This window comes from Seriola aureovittata, chromosome 13, assembly GCF_021018895.1.
Source record: "Seriola aureovittata isolate HTS-2021-v1 ecotype China chromosome 13, ASM2101889v1, whole genome shotgun sequence".
In the NCBI taxonomy this organism is placed as follows: Eukaryota; Metazoa; Chordata; class Actinopteri; order Carangiformes; family Carangidae; genus Seriola; species Seriola aureovittata.
The window spans coordinates 4,303,670-4,319,908 of NC_079376.1; the positions used below are offsets into that span (position 1 = coordinate 4,303,670).

The following is a 16,239-nucleotide window of genomic DNA, read 5'->3' on the forward strand; positions in this document are numbered from 1 at the left end:
TGCTTAGAAATATCCTACAAAACTGTATATAATATCCTCCAATACATATAAATACATAAAGTATTATCAGTTCAATTTATTTTTATCAGTATAAAAGTATTTGTTTTTCAGAAAATCTGATTGATATTTAACGGGAGGTAGAACAAGTTAGATACTTTTTATACTGTTAAATAGTTTAATGGTGGTTTCCAACCAAGGGGTCGTGGCCCTCATAAAGCATCACAAGATAAATTTGAGGTGTCATCTGAAGATTAATGAGGCTGGAAAGAAGAAAAAACTAAGTTATGTTATCATTTTCCAGATGTTTTTATGACATACTGGAGACCTTTACTGCTTTATTAGAAATGTTTATTGGGAATATCTGTTTTTGGTGGAACTGCTAACAACTCATGATCATCTGAAACAAGGGGTCACAAGTCCAAAAGGCTGGGAGCCACTGGTTTAATCTTTAATCCGTGTGTCATATTTTATAAACTGATCATATGTTTTTTAAGGAATGTTTCAATCTGAAAACTAGTAAGTAACGTAAGTCATATGTCATGTATGTCAAATAAATGTAATGGAGTAATTATTTCCCCTGGTACCCAGAGACCAACCAATACTCTAGAGCGGAAATTATTAGTTGATTAATTGATTGGTCAATTGACCAAACATTAATTGGAAATCATTTCGATAATTTATTAAGTGTTTAAGTCACTTTTTTAAAGTAAAAATGCTAAAAATGTACTGGTATTAATTGTTTGCCAGTTTTTAAATTTTCTATGATGGTAACTTGGACTTCAGGGAATGATGAATGTCATTTTCCTCTATATTCTGACAATGTATATGCTCAACAATCGATAAATGTGAAAATTATTGTCAGATAATTGATGGTTGCAGCTTTACAGGACTCTTATGATGGCTGAATTCTGAGGATCGTTAATGTTCATGATGTTACTAACTGATTAATGAAAAATGAAGCAATTCGATAAAAAAAAAAACTAATTTGCAACAAATTAGCTCATTATAGATTTAACAATGTGGTTATCAAAACCCGTTTGATACAATGACCCTTTACAAGACTAGGACCATGATATGGAGGTGCCATCATAGTGGATATTGTACATCAGTGCTAATTTCTAACAATTTTGCGATTAATCCAATAATGTGGACCCACGTGATGCGGAGTAAACTTGTTGTTTTAGCCTTGGCTACAATAAAAACCCACATTTTCCGCATCACGCTCACCACTTTCGCCGCTCACGTGTGCTTCGAAATTGTTCATGATTTTTACGAGCCTCACCTGAACGCAGCGGCAGCTCGCCGCCGGAACAGACGGCCGCACATTCGCTGCCCCGTGAGTGGCGGAGGCGGAGGCTTGATCACCGGGTGAGTCTACCAATCATAGCCGGCCCTGAGCTCCGGTGCTCCCCCCGCTGCTGTGGATGGACTGGCAGTACATTCCTCATATTCCTGGGCTCGATAGCAGAAGAACGCGGCGTCGAAGCGACAACAGCCGAAAACACGAGGATTTCTACACCTCATGACACTTTCCAAGGGCACGTAAGGTTGTTTTCTAACCTTATTTTATTATTCTCTTAAAATTTCCTCAAGTTTCCCCCTTAAACTTGGTTTAAAAGGGGTCTTTTCCTGCTGAAGTCCGGGGACCGCTAAGGGGTTAGGGTTGTTCTTGGGGGTCTTGGGCAATATAAGTAAGACAGAGTGAAATTATTCTCATTTTCACGAGTTTCAGGAGAGAAAATGTACGAATAAGCTCTTTACTCATAGATTTTACTGAAGTACTATATTAAATAATACCAAGCAGCTTTAATCTCCTCAGATGGGGGTCAAACTCTCATCAAATGGGGTTTCATGTGCACCCATTTCTTATAAGAAGAACATCTGTGAGACAGTGATGTGTAGGTAACAAATGTCTGCATGGATGAGTAAAGTCTTTCAGTCTGCAGGGGTGTCGAACAGTGAGTCATGACAGTTAAAATGTTCACTTGTCTAAAATGTAAAAAAAACTCTCACATCCACTCTGTAAACTTGCGCAGTTTAGTCAATATTTGTGTGCAATTGTATTTTTGATGTCAGTGCCACTTTTGTTTTTGGAGCTATTGAAGTGAAAGTGAATGGAAAAGTAGTCATGTTTGCAGGGTTGGTGCTCTTATATAAACTGGATGCAGGGTTTACTACATTGGCAGTGCAGGCTGATGAGATCCCACATCTGTCTCTGCTACTGTTGTCAAAGTTGGCTTCTCATTTAGTTTCCAATTTAGCAGATAAAAAGTCTCTACCAGTGACTTGTCTAATTACAGGTGCTAATCTCTGAAACGATTAGTCAATTAATCAACCTATACATAATTTATCGGCGACGTTTTGATTATCAATTGTTTAAATAATTTTAAAAGTAAAGCACCAAGATTGTCTTGTTTTCTTAGTTTTCTATTTGTTAATGTGTTTATTTATATCTCTTTTAGCTCAAGGGCACTCTCCAACGATCAATATTAAAATCCCGATAATCACGTATACACATCATAAACAGTATAGACATACTTGTAAATATCTTTGCACACCCATAGTTAGTCACAACAAAGTCATACATAGTTAATATTAGGGCTGCAACAAAAAATTATTCTCATTATCGATTAATCTACTGATTATTTTCTACACCAATTAAGTGATTAGTCAGCTCGTCTATAAAATGTCAGATAATAGTGAAAGGAGCCACGTTTTGTACTTTATCACATTATAACTGGTGAACTCTTCTTCCATTGATCAAGGTCGATGTTGGGTCGTGGCGTTAAGCGAAAGTGGAGCTGCTTGGAGGAGCTGGAGGCCGAGGTTCTCCCCGCTGCTGCGCCGGAGGAAAAGGAGCAGAATGGGGAGGAGGGCACGGAGGACGAGGGTGGGTTCCTTGTGGGTCCATCCAAATCCGAGATGAGCCACCTGCAGCAGCGTCAGTTGGTGCTCGGCCTCTGCTTGGAGAAGCTCCAGAGCTACCAGGCAGGGATGGAGCTCAGCCTTCGTCGCTCCGTGCTGCTCATCAACACGCTCAGGCAGATCCAGGAGGACATGCGGAGCGACGGAGCGGGAACCTGCAGCCCGGACGTACTCCTCAACGGCGTCCACCATGACTCCTGTCTTCTCAGGGACGACTTCAGGGAGGACATGCCGGTCACATGCCCCGGGTGTGCAGAGGGTGATGAGGACAACCTGTCTCTGTCGCCACCACCGTCCCCTGAATTCCCTTCTCAGGAGGCTAACGGCTCCACCGACCAGCAGAAATCACTGCCCGCTGCGACGGTCAGTGCTTTTAGTGATGCAGTAAACGCCATGGGCTACCTCAGCGACCTCGCCCTGGACGACATCTTTGAGGACATTGACACATCAATGTATGAGACTTCCGATCTACCCTCTGCGTGGACGTCAGGCTCTTTGTGGCCCGTCAGTGTGTCGCTCTGGGCGGATGAGGACGTGAAAATGCGCTCTCCCAGCCACGGCTCACCTGGGAGTCTTCAGTCGTGTCTAATGGACCTGAATGAGCTGGACCACATCATGGAGATTCTGGTAAAGTCCTGATCGCCAAGACGAACTCATGAACATTTACTTCACTTGGTTAATCGAAGGATTTGGAATCTGATCGCAGCTACTCTGAACAAAGACTGATTTTAGGGTCGAAGAACTTTAACGTGACCTTGGATATTTTAAGGCTCAATCTGACATTTTGGTTGAAAATCTATTGAACTTCAGCTGGTTTTAGGTAGAATAAAACACTAATTCATTCATAAGGAACCATCCAGCATTAAGTTATGTACACAAGCTGATGCCTCAAATCAGAAACAAAATATTTATTGTACTGGATGAAGAATCCAGTTTAAAATCTCTCACGGTATTAGGAAAATCCACTTTGTAACAGTTTTGCACTGTTTTGTGGTTGTCACTGACCAAACATCCTGTAGGTGACATAAACACACAAAATAGTTCCCCAAATCACTGAGAAGTTAAATAGTAGAAAATATAACCTCAAGCAGAAACAATTAGCCGATTAATTGTTTAGCTGATTGACAGAAAATTAATCACCAGCAATTTTGATAATGGATTAATTAGTTGCATCATCTTTCAAGCAAAAATAAACTTCAGAGCTTTTCATCTAAAAAAAACAGGTTTTCTCTTGAGTCACCTGTGAAAAATCTGTAGTAACAGTGGATGAGACATGTCTGCACAAAGTCACTACACGAACAGTATTGCAACACTTGTGGGGGAAGTGTCACAACCTGATGGCATGTAACAGTGTAAGAGTGTCAAAGGTGGATTTTCCTTCATTCAGTAAGACCGTAAATGCAGGTGGAGCCTTAAATATCTCGAGTGTTAATGCCACTTTTCTGTCTTGTTTTGTCAAGTTTTAGTAAAAGCAGCAGGTCTCTGAGTGAATCCACAGCTCAGGAAGAAGGAACCTGAGCTGCTGTGGGCTGTGCGTCACTCGGGCTGTTAGATCAGACCTGGGTTGATTATTAATTGAAATCCCTTCAATTACTTAAGAGGGTGTGCTTCAGCCAGCCAGGAGGGCAAAGGCCTGGGTTTCCTTCAGCACTGGGACTGAATGGTGTTTTTATTGCACCATGTAGGATCTTTAAATTAGAAACGGACATCAGCCTCTTGAACTCTTGGTTCAGCAGTCGGGGGGGGGGGCATTTGGCTGGTGAAACTGAGAATGTGGCCACTGAATTTGGGGGATTTATTAGCCAAAGAAGTAAGCTTCCAATCCCCGGGATTTGAATGCCACGCTCACGTTGTGTCACAAGAAGCGGGTGAAAATGGGATGACATCTCGGTCGGGTAGAGAAAAGGTAAAATGTTTAACTTGTTGGAAACGCCTTTATCTATTATTATTCTTATTTATGAATGAAAAATCAACCACAAACTGCAGCAGATATTACTTGTGCTTTGTATGTAGAGTCTATTGTTTGGGTGTGAGTGTAACTTATCATTTTGATTCTTTATGGACTGTCAGTGGCTGCCATATCCGTTGCTTTCGTTGACCCCCGTGCGCCATTTGTGACACCAAATGGGACAAAGTATCAGAGCTTGTACAAGAAACACACTCAAGTTATTCCTCCTTGGCAGCTTGTATTTTACAGTAAATCTAACGTGACATGAACGCAGCATAAAACATGTATTTTAAATAGTAATGTAATCCCAGTCTGGTTCTGACTGAGGAGCTGATTGCCTCAAGTCAACAATCAGGACAACTTTGCCATGTCTCAGAATTGTAAATGACAATGGAAGCCTATGTATTTTTATGGCCTTGATGGTGTGAAGTTTTATTGCAATGTTTTTTTGTTATTTTTTTAAAGTTTTATATGTGTTTCTACCTGAAACTCCAATGTCCTGTCCAATAGAAGAGATGCAGTGAGAGGAAGGTCGCGATGAATCGAATGCTTGACCTTCACTATCTGTGGTTTACTCCTGTTCTACCTCCTGATGTCTGTTTGTTGTCAGTTAACCTGGACACTCCTGTTTCACACCGTGAGCCATAGACTATCTGTTACTGATAGAAACAATCTAGTGGAGTTTATTTCATTGTTTGATCTCGGCTGAAAATCCAACGCTACCCTGTCAGACCAAAGTAATCCGTCCTCATCTCCATCTCTGGTCTCATGTCGACAACGTGCCTTACTACTGAACCTAATTTTCCCCCGTGTTGAGGTGTTTGTGGCCGTCTGAGCTCGTGCTTCATTGATAGAAACCTTAAGATTGGGGCTTTATGTAAAGCACAGAACCGTCAACGTTTCTTCCCTCTTTTCTTGGCCTTTTTTCCGCGCTCACTGAACACCACTGGCATATGAGCTTAATGTATCCTGACAGGCTGACAGTGAACTAGCTGAGGGAGGAGGTGGCAGCCAGGGCCAGGAGGGAAAAATAAGAGGAGGAGGACGTGGAGGAGGAGGAGGAGGAGGAGGAGGAGGAGGGGTGGGATGAAGCAGCTTGCGTCACTCGTTCAGTAGGAGGGGTTTACAGCTTGTTTTGCCCAGACTCAGACCATGGACCAATCACATGAGATGTACGAGGAGCGCACTGCTGCTTCAACAACAACTTGTTTTTGCTCCTAATGGCTCTGCACAGACATCCAGTGTGAATCAGTTGGATTTCAGCCTGTGAAATAAACCACTTCTCTGTTGTTGTTTTTTTCACTTATATAATCTATCAGACAGGACTGACTACAATAAACAGAAAGCTGCAGTGTTATTTATAATTGTACAAAAGAGTGTCAGCAGGGTCTATAAAGCACAAGCTGTATGTTGTTGATGCTGATTATATATAAATGTAACTGAAGGATGAGTTTGCTGGATAATAAGATGATAATTGATAATGTAATGTATTTTTTGTGGAATATTTTATAGATTTTATTCAATAATAAAGTAAAAAAAATACCCTATCTTCATTGTGTGAGTCTTTACTCTTTGACAAACTGCCTCATTATGCAACATCACCCAGGACTGTTGGTTGATGTTGACAAAGATTCATACACTACATCCAGATTACAAACACTGATAACGAAGCTGATAATTACACATTCACTGCTGCCTACCTCTCAGAAGAACGTGCCTTACTACATGTCAGCCATGCATACACAATGAGGTATTGGTCAATACAGGACTGACTGCATGTGGTTTATGGTAGGGCTCTGTTTTTCTGCTACTGGCTGGACTTTTTCGCCCTGAGCCTTGCTTCCTAGGCGAAACATTCCTCTTAGTTTTAGCAAAATCCTGCCCTCCTTTTAAAATCTTAACTCCGATATGAATCTTAAACACGTGTAACCTACAGCATTTGAACCTTAGAGTTCGTTACAGAGCGCCCACAGCCTGGGAGTCTCAGCTCAGGGCATCAAAGTGGAGTAACTCTTTTTTTTCCTTGCAAGCCTGAGTCAAATGAAAGCCAAGACTGCCCCCCGGTGGCCATTTGATGGAAAAGCAGTTGTGTGCTGATGGTGAGCATGACGGTGCAAATTCAGAGAGTATGTTTAGTGGCGTTTGTTGATGCTGCTGTCTGGTGTTTCTACAGCTTCGTCACTAACAGTTGGTGTCAAATGCAGGTGCATAAAACCAGCCTCTGTGCTTTATGGTAAAATAAGTGACCGAGGTTCTTACAGTGGGGTAAAGGGTTCCATGGAAACGATCCCAGTCATGTATTGAGTACTGAGCAAGAGGCCTAATCTCATGTTTCACCATCACCTCTGCTGCAGACACATCTGCACTTCTACAGGGCAAAAAAACCTTGACACAAAACTTGCAAATACCACAACAAAAAACAAAACTATTGATGTATCAACATGCAAGTAGTATTTAGAGGGTGCATTGTGTACTGTTTGGTAGTTTAAAATATTTAGCAATTTCGCATTAACATTAAAAAAATCCTAATCTTGAGAGTGAGCAGTAACTTGTGCGGTCAGATCAATGCAGTCAGAGAAACGCTGCAATAGAAATAATCAAATAAAATACCACTTACTCAAACTTGGACTTGTATACTTGTCTGTATTAAGTGTTTTTACCGTTTTACTGTCAATTCTACTTTAACAACAAGAACAAAAAGCTTCCCATATGACTGCTTTGGATGAAATCTAATTAAATGTGGCTCCATGAAGCCTTTGTGGTGCCTTTTACTATTTATTTATTTGTTTACAATAAATTGTGTACAGATAAACATTGATAGGAAAAGAAATGCAAATGATGTAATATACATAGAAATCTCCTTGTTTTTCCTACATTTCATCCCTCTCAGTGCATCTCTGTGGGTCTGACTTCCCTCTGGAGAGTGAGACAGAAGCAGAGCTACAGTAGCTGTTGTTGGTTAGAGGGATCTGGGGCTGGAATTCAGGGAGTGGCCTCGCATGAGGAGGAGCAACACGTGAACTACTGCACACTACCACTGCTACTGCTGCCATTTAAACATGTGAAGAGAGCATGTCTGACTGTATAACCACACCTATCTACCTACCTATCTATCTATCTATACTGAAGGTGTGGCGACAGTATTAATGTGTACCTGTGGAGTGCTGCGCTGTGTCGTTCTGAGTTTAATGTTTCTCTGCAGGCAGAAATCAGGCTGCTGCGGTGCAGTGATGCCGGGCTTTGGCTCAGAAAGCCTCTGTCTACCAGGCTGACTCAGCATGCGCACACACAGACACACACACACACAGACACACACACACACACACACACACACACACACACACACACACACACACACACACACACACACACACACACACACACACACACTGACAGTACAAACATCCTCTGCAGTTGCAAAACAATGGGATGGACCGACTGGATGGACGGGTAGATAGATCCTGTAAAACCAACATTAAGAAACATGTTTAATCAGTGTAAATGTTGTGTAAGGTGAAGAGTGGGGCTGTGTTTGAGACTTTTAACAGCTCAAACCAGCTCTGATGTTGGGCATGGTCTCCTCTCTGCTCAAGAGACTCAAAGCTTAAAGGATAGGTCCACGTTTTTTCAAGTCTGTCTTAAACCAACAGTCAGGTGACCATGTGAATATGGAAACAGGTTGTTCACACTGTGGGGGACAAAATCCACAAGCTTGTGTGAGGCCTCAGCGGTCTGAGTTAGACGGATCAAGTGGATATCTTCCAAAGTTGCAGCAACTCAAAAAGACTGACACCTCATAATAACTTCAGATAAGCTTCTGAATACACTGAGGCCTGATTTTGTCCCCAATCACTTTCACTAAAATATCCAGTATGAACAGGAGGAATGATTACAGCAGCAACAGTTTCAGTGTACACATGGACACCTGACTACCTATCCTTCAACCTGTCCTTTACAAGTGGACTCCAAAAACAGCCGTGCCATAAACAGCAGTGTGTAAAAAGAAAGGTAAAGTAAGCTCAGTGTACAGTTATACACTAATTGGGTTAGGTTAGGATCACAGTGTCCTTGACCTTTGACCTTTGAGCATCAAATTCTAGTCAGTTCATCCTCGAGTTGAGTTGCAGTGAATGTTTGTGCCAGATGTAATGAAATTCCCTCAAGGTGTTACTGAGATAAGGCGTTCACGAGAATGGAACAGACGGACGGACAAACCGAAAAGATCATGTATCCGGCCGCGGCTGTCGTCGGCGTGGAGGCGTAAAAATGACTGAAATCTTGTGACTCTGAGCAATGCCTCAGCTGTGACTTCTCTCCTGATGAAGACAGATGTTGAAATGTGTCTGGCAAGATACACGACCCCGAGAAACGAATTCCTTTCTGTCTGATTATCTGTAAGTGATTCACAAGGTCCTCCAGACACCGTGGAGATTCAAGTGCAGGTCTGAGATGTGACCTGAACACCCGCGTTCATGTAGGAATGGATTTGAACTGGCATCATTCATTCTTCACAGGGACACAAATTAACTGCTGGTATGTTGTTTTTCGCGAGCAGACAGTAGGACAGACAGAGCACAAGCGGTAGTGATGTGTAGCAAGGCGTTCTTGGAGAGGCTGTGACCCCAGACCATGTGGACTCACTAATTGAAAGGAGGAAGTAGGGGAAGTTTGAGAACAGGTCATTTCCAAACAACTTCATCTCCCACTGACTCTGACTCTGGGCATTTTTAAAACTAAGTATGAAAAATTGTGGAAGTAATCACATTTTGTTTTAGAAATTACTGTTTTGGCAACACAAACATTTTTTGACAACATGATGAAAAATATGGAACGACCATAGTAATTCTATTTTCAATAACACCCTGAAAAATGTGCCAAAGAAGTATTTGTGCCGGTGATGGAAAATAACTAAGTACATTAATTTGAGGTACTTGTGTCTCTATTTAGTGCGACTTTATACATCACTACATTTCAGAGGGAATTTACATTTGACTTCACTTTGTTTCAGTTACTGTTACTTTGCAGATGAAGATTTTCATAACAAACTACATGATGGGTTTAAAAAAAAAAAATATATATATATTGTTGCATATATAGATGATAAACAACCCAACAGTATAAAAAGTCTTTACTTTCACCTGCTACAACATGAAACGCTGATAGTAGAGCCACAATAATGCATCTGTAATAATAATAATCCGATCATTTAATATCAAACTGAAACAGGTAATTTTGCATCATAAGTATTTTTACTTATGATATTTTAAGTCCATTTTGCTGCTAATACTTATGTGCTTATACAATAAAAATGAAAATGCAGGACTTTTACTTGAATTCCCTTTCTATTGTTGTGAGGACAAATTGTGGTTTGAAACCCCCAAATTTGGGGGTTAAGACTTGGTTTTAGGGCTAGAATTAGGTTTAGGTCAAGGTAAAAGTAAAGGGTGGGGTTGGGCATTTATTTGTGATAGTTCAGGTAAAGGTAAAGAGCTAGGGAATGCATTATGTCAACCAGTGTCCTCACAGCAAACGTAAGATAAGAAGGTTTTCTGACACAACTTCAAATGGCTGTTTGAGGGTTTGAGGGTCAGGGTTAGAATTAACTTCAGCGTATTGTTAGTGTAAAGGTTGTATTGTGTCAAAGAGTGGGGATAGTCCAATTCATGAGTGTTGACTACTCATGAAATAATACGGTAATAACTACTGGATTGGAACATCAACATGACGACAGGCATCACAGCTGGTGTGATCAAATCGCAAGATGATCTCTAGTGGATTAATCTATCAAATATGTGATTAATCAATTAATCAATTCGGATTTGTGTTGAGGTGTTCTTGGAAAGTCTGTGATTCCAGATCACGATGACTGAAGTTTGTCTCACTGAATCTGACTCTGTGCATTTTAAAGCTATGCAGTGAAATTGTGTAAGTTTGTGTGTCTCTAGTTTTCATGAATTAATCAAATCAAATATGTGATTAATCACTGAATCATTTAGTTTATAAAAGAAGAAAAAGGAAAATGAAAAAAAAGACTCGAACAAGAGTGACACTGTACCACGTGGCCGTGCTGCCTTCACGGTTCAATCTAATTTTCTCCCAAATGAATTATAAATGTGGGTAATTAAAGGCAGAGTAGAAACTATTAGTCATGTCTACCACTGGTCGCATGTAGATGAGACACATGCATATGGCAGACCTGATTTCACTAACACGCATGGAGGTCCATCATGTGGTCATCACATGACAGAGGGTCAGATTTTTGACTTGTATGCTGTGATTGAATTGATTATAGATATTAGTTATAGGCTTTTCAGTCAAGCCTTTTAATTTCAATTCAATCAAATTTAATTGTACTTTATTTACCCCTGTGAGGGCATTTGAATATAGCAGCTTAAAACAGTGGTCAACAGATACACACACACACACACACACACACACACACACACACACACGGAAAAGTAGGAGAGAAAGTAAGACTGCGATGCATAGTGATATTATACTACAAAACTATTAAAAATTCTGGGAACTTTGCGTCTTTATATTAATTTTGATCTTTGATACCTTGTTTGTTTTCATAAGTTTCATTCCTACAATCTATACTCTTCCTTACTGTCATACTTTTTTTATCTTTTATTGATCTGTGACATTTAATTATTTTGAATTTTGTTGGTCAGAATCAGAAAAGTGCCTTTAAATAAAGATGATTATATGGGTGGTACTGGTAACTGTTAACAGGTAATAATGGTAAAAGGCCTCAGTCACTGTTCGGTTTGTTCACTTGCTCCGAGCTCAGTTTTAAAAAACAGCACTTGTAGATAAAAATGGTAACTGACGGTCAGTTGAAGTTCAGGGAGTGATTCAGTGTGGAACAAGCACATAACATGTTTAGGTGCAGTTAAATATCCCACTCATCACTCATCCCCAGGTTTTGAACTAAATGAAGCTTGCAGGTCTTATCCTCTAAATACCAAACAGCCTGTTGAAACCCGTGTAATGACTGTTTTTCACTGTTAAAACAACAAATCCAATTTGGTAAGATGGTGCACCAACCTCAGCCATAAAAACATTTCTAGGTGTTTTATCTACCCGTCTTCATGCTGCTTTGATCAACAACACTTGATGCACAGCTGCTGACAGAGCTTAGAAACTGAAGATGTAACTTCACCTGTATGTGAAGGGATTTGAAGCAGCAACTTTCAAGCCTCCGGTCCACCTCTGTAACTTGGAAAAAGTTGCTTAAGCTGAAAGAAACATAAGGGAAAACAGAGTCAGAACACTATAGTAAACTCAGTTTAACAACATAAAGCCTCTAACGATAAATTATTTCCCTATTATATCCATATCTCCACATGCATATATTATGGTTGTCCTTATATTACCCACAAACTGATCACATTTAACTTTCTGTGAGCAACAACATAAACAGAACCACGAGATGAACATTTACAGAGTGAGAGATAAATCTATTTTATTAATAACTGCAGCTCAGATTATGTAAAGTCAGAGCATGTCTCTGCACCATTTTAAACATGTCTCCTCTGTCCACCTTTGGAAACTGTTCATGTCCATGGAGAATGAAATCATGCTGCATGCATAAAGACATAATCCATTTCCAACACTGCTGAGTGGAGAGCGAGACGATCAAAATCCCCAGAGCTGAGATATTCATCCCTCTTACACAACTCACCACCACGGGCATTTCAACACAGCTGAGACGAATGTGCGTTGGTAAAAAACGAAACCAGGAAAATGAAACCAGAGAACATAACATGACCACAATCAACATATCTCAAATTAATGATACGTGGGCATAACTACCATAAGAAAATGAGAACATTGGTATTTCATGCTGGTAGAACTGATTGTGCTTTTCAAACACATTCCAATAAACCCAGTTGCTAAGATTAACCGTCCTTTGATATCACTTCATGCCGCATACTAAAGTCCATTTATTTAAAGCGTGTTAACATGTTAACGACTAAATAAAGACACTTCAAAATCTTGTTTTGAGGGTGGAATTGATTGGATGTGACTATTTTCCCACTACTAGTTCTGGTAGCATCGGGGTCTAAGATATGGACGATGTAATTCAAATCAAATCAAAGCCTTATTAATCAGTGAACGCAGAGCTGTGACTGAAAACTGCACTAATAGCTCCAGTTCTTGCTTTGCAGATGAAGAATTGGTGAGTGCACAGTGTCCACCAGCACTCACCCTCTGAAATTCACACTTTTCAGATCAGATGCAACGTTGTAAGTAACAGTGTCATCATCAGCAAAAAATCCAAACAATTGAGAAGTTTTGGGTTTTTTTTTGGGCTACGCTTAGTTGTGTCATTTAAAGTTAAAACCAGTCTATATCTGCATTAGCAGATGCTTTAAGCTAAATGCTAATGCTAGTTTTAGGGCAAGAGTCAATGCTGACTATCACTGTATTAACATGTTTATTTGTTTAGCAGGTGTAATTTTCACCATCTTAGTTGCTTATTAGCAGTAAACACAAAGTAGAGCTGGGGCTGATTGGAATATAATTTTTTTTTGGTCATAAAACAAAGTATTAGACTAATTAAAAGGTTTGACTTGATGATGGGGATCAGTCAGGGGACCACTAAAGTTATCACATCTATCTGCACCACATGGGGCAGGGTGTGCTAGAGGAAAAGTCAGGCAATCCACGCACTAGTTGTAGAGATATTTGAGTTTGGATCAAACTGGTGGACCGACCGTCTAACCGTCTAATGAACAGACCTAAATAGTCATCTCTAGACTCACAGCGCCAGCATGGTTAAAAATGAAAGATCAGAGAACTTTATCGGGTTAATTAGCTTCTGTATTTGCACTTGTGATTGTTTGTTTGTGAGTGCGCTGAAGTCAACCTTAGTGAACCTGTATGTCTTCCCCCCTCTGCTGAATTAAAACCAGTGTGACTCTGGCGGGGCGTTTAGATCACTTACAGTCTTATCCACGCACATTCCTACAGAAACCTCAAGCATAAAGATCGGCCTGAGAATACACAGCACGAAGCCTGTGGTATGTGTCTGAATGCATGTTTTGTGTGTGTCCTTGTATGTGTATGTATTATGAGGTGACATGTGATGCTGTCTCATCTTTGGAATCACCAGGTTTGCTTTTCACACTGCGTTGTGTGGAACGCTCTTCAGGTCTGATTTCTCTGGGAACTCAAGTGCACTCATCCTTCTCACCAAGTCGCTCACCTTTCCAGATATTTTTTTACAGCAAGTTAACTCGAATCGAATCCATCAGCGCCGCATCAAAACTAAAAAACACCTAAACTGTTGCAACCAAAAATAAGAAAAGCTGATGTTTTCATGTTAGCTGCACATCTAATAGAGAAAGTGAATTTTGCATGCTAAATGCAAATATTAATTTAGTTTATTTACTTTTTTTTTTTTTACTTTATTTTATTAAAAACATCATGCACTTTTTTTTGACAGGCGGTGTGTAAATGAACAACAACAGCGTGTTCCACTGGACCAAAGCGGCCAAAAATCGGTTAGTGCAGTTTTCAAAAACCTGTTATAGCTGCATGATTCCTGCTGCAAAGGTTATCATCCAAGTTTATCATGTTTCATAATGAGATGCAAAACAGGTTCTTCTTTTTTATGCATATCAAGGACATTGGATTATGTGATTATTTATCTTTTTATATTTTATATATAGCAATAATTATATTTGTTATTGATTTTTGAAATGAAACAAACCCTGCAGCAGACAGGCATTAAACATTCTTTCAAACGCCCTCTTACTTTTTGTGAAGGTCACTGACTGAGACGGAAAACATCGAACCACAAAACAGCAAAATCAGTCTGTCCTGACTCTTTGGTGCTGATGTCCACGTTGTTCTGCCTCATATCATTTTGCTGTCTCACATTCTCATGTAACATGCTTACTGATAAATGCTTCAAAAATCTAATTTCATACACATATGATCAGAAAATGAACAGCAAACATGAATATGGTGTTTGGCACAAGTGGCAAAGAGGAACACAGCTGTTCAGCCTGTGGTGAGTGTTTTTTCTCCCTCTCTGCGGACAGAAATTGATTTAGGTTTGGAAATGTTTTTTTGAACTTGAGCCAAGGCTAAATGCTGTGTCACTTTGGTTGCTCATAGCCAAGAAGAAGATGAAAAAAAGAGAAAAGATGTAAAGAGATTATCTCATCTGTCTGGATTCGCCCTGACTCGAATGCAGATTCAGAGAAAAAACATTTAGAAAATCACAAAAGCAGAAAAAGGGAAGAACAGAAACTTTATCATTAAATTAGTTTAACTGAGGTTTGATTGTGATGTATAATGGGGTAAAATAAATAATTATTTCCTCAAAATTAAATTATTCTTAATTTTTTTTATCAGATTGATTTGCCGCACAACTGGGCAGGAACCAGACGCCAGCTGAGCAGAGTTTGAGAATGTGCCTAAAAATATTTGTCCTGATACCTGATAATATTATTTTTGCCCTGCTGCGGAAGACACACCCATCCTGGATATTAAACAATGCAAGTATGATTTAGTAAAACTACTGCACTTGTGTTTTTAGATTTACTTTGTTGTTGTCTTTTAGTTATTTTGTACACACATGTAAAATATAAACATTGTGCAAAGTGCAGGAAAAAACACACACACATCTGAGACAGGTCTGGACAATACAGGCCACCTGATACCTGTGCTTCCTGTTACCATAGTGCTGCCTTGCAGTTCTGTGGTATTGATCTGTGTGCCCGGTCCAACATGGCTAATGCACTGCTAGCTTCACTCTCGGGTCCAAATATCACTTAGCACTGACCATCAAACACAAGAGGGGGGGGGGCAAGCAATGATTTGCTCAGATCTGTGGGATATTGGCCGACAGGCAGGTAAAACGCCCACATAGATTTTCTCCTAAAACCTGATGCTGACAGTGGAGATGTGTGCAAACAGCCACAAGAATCCACCTTAAATAAATGTAACTTATAAAAAACTACTGCTGCCATTACACCGTGTTTCTCGCTTCTTTTTGGTGTTTCGTATATATTTCTTCCACCTATAGATAGGGCTGAAACTAATGATTATTTTCATCATGAATTCATCTGAAGATTGTTTTCCAGGATGGAATAACAGATGAAAACATCTCAGCGATATAAACAAATCAGCAGGTTTGCAACTAATTATTATTTTCATTATCGATTAATCTGCAGATTATTTTCTCAGTTAGTTGTTTTGTTAATAAAATGAATGAAAAATGCCCATCACCTTTTCCAAGAGCCCAAGGTGGTGTTTTTTAAAAGTCTTGTTCTGTCCAAAACCAGAAAATATTCTATTTACAATAATATAAAACAGAGAAAAACTGGAAACCCTCACACTGGAGAGGC

General features: G+C 39.9%; 1 protein-coding gene and 1 long non-coding RNA gene across 2 annotated transcripts in view; one reads left to right on the forward strand and one right to left on the reverse strand.

The window, feature by feature from the left end:
- The first annotated feature begins 1,354 nt into the window (after positions 1 to 1,354).
- si:dkey-177p2.6 (uncharacterized protein LOC568712 homolog) lies at positions 1,355 to 6,420 on the forward strand. The gene is made up of 2 exons (XM_056394375.1): positions 1,355 to 1,542; positions 2,766 to 6,420. Exons 1-2 carry the CDS (start codon positions 1,523 to 1,525, stop codon positions 3,562 to 3,564), a joined length of 819 nt encoding a protein of 272 aa, XP_056250350.1. The 5' UTR covers positions 1,355 to 1,522; the 3' UTR covers positions 3,565 to 6,420.
- Positions 6,421 to 12,037: 5,617 nt separating this feature from the next.
- LOC130180395 (uncharacterized) overlaps positions 12,038 to 16,239 on the reverse strand; it is a 29,687-nt gene continuing 25,485 nt past the window's right edge. Inside the window, exon 4 of the long non-coding RNA XR_008829398.1 lies at positions 12,038 to 12,114. This is a non-coding gene — a long non-coding RNA (uncharacterized LOC130180395). The remainder of the gene's footprint in view (positions 12,115 to 16,239) is intronic.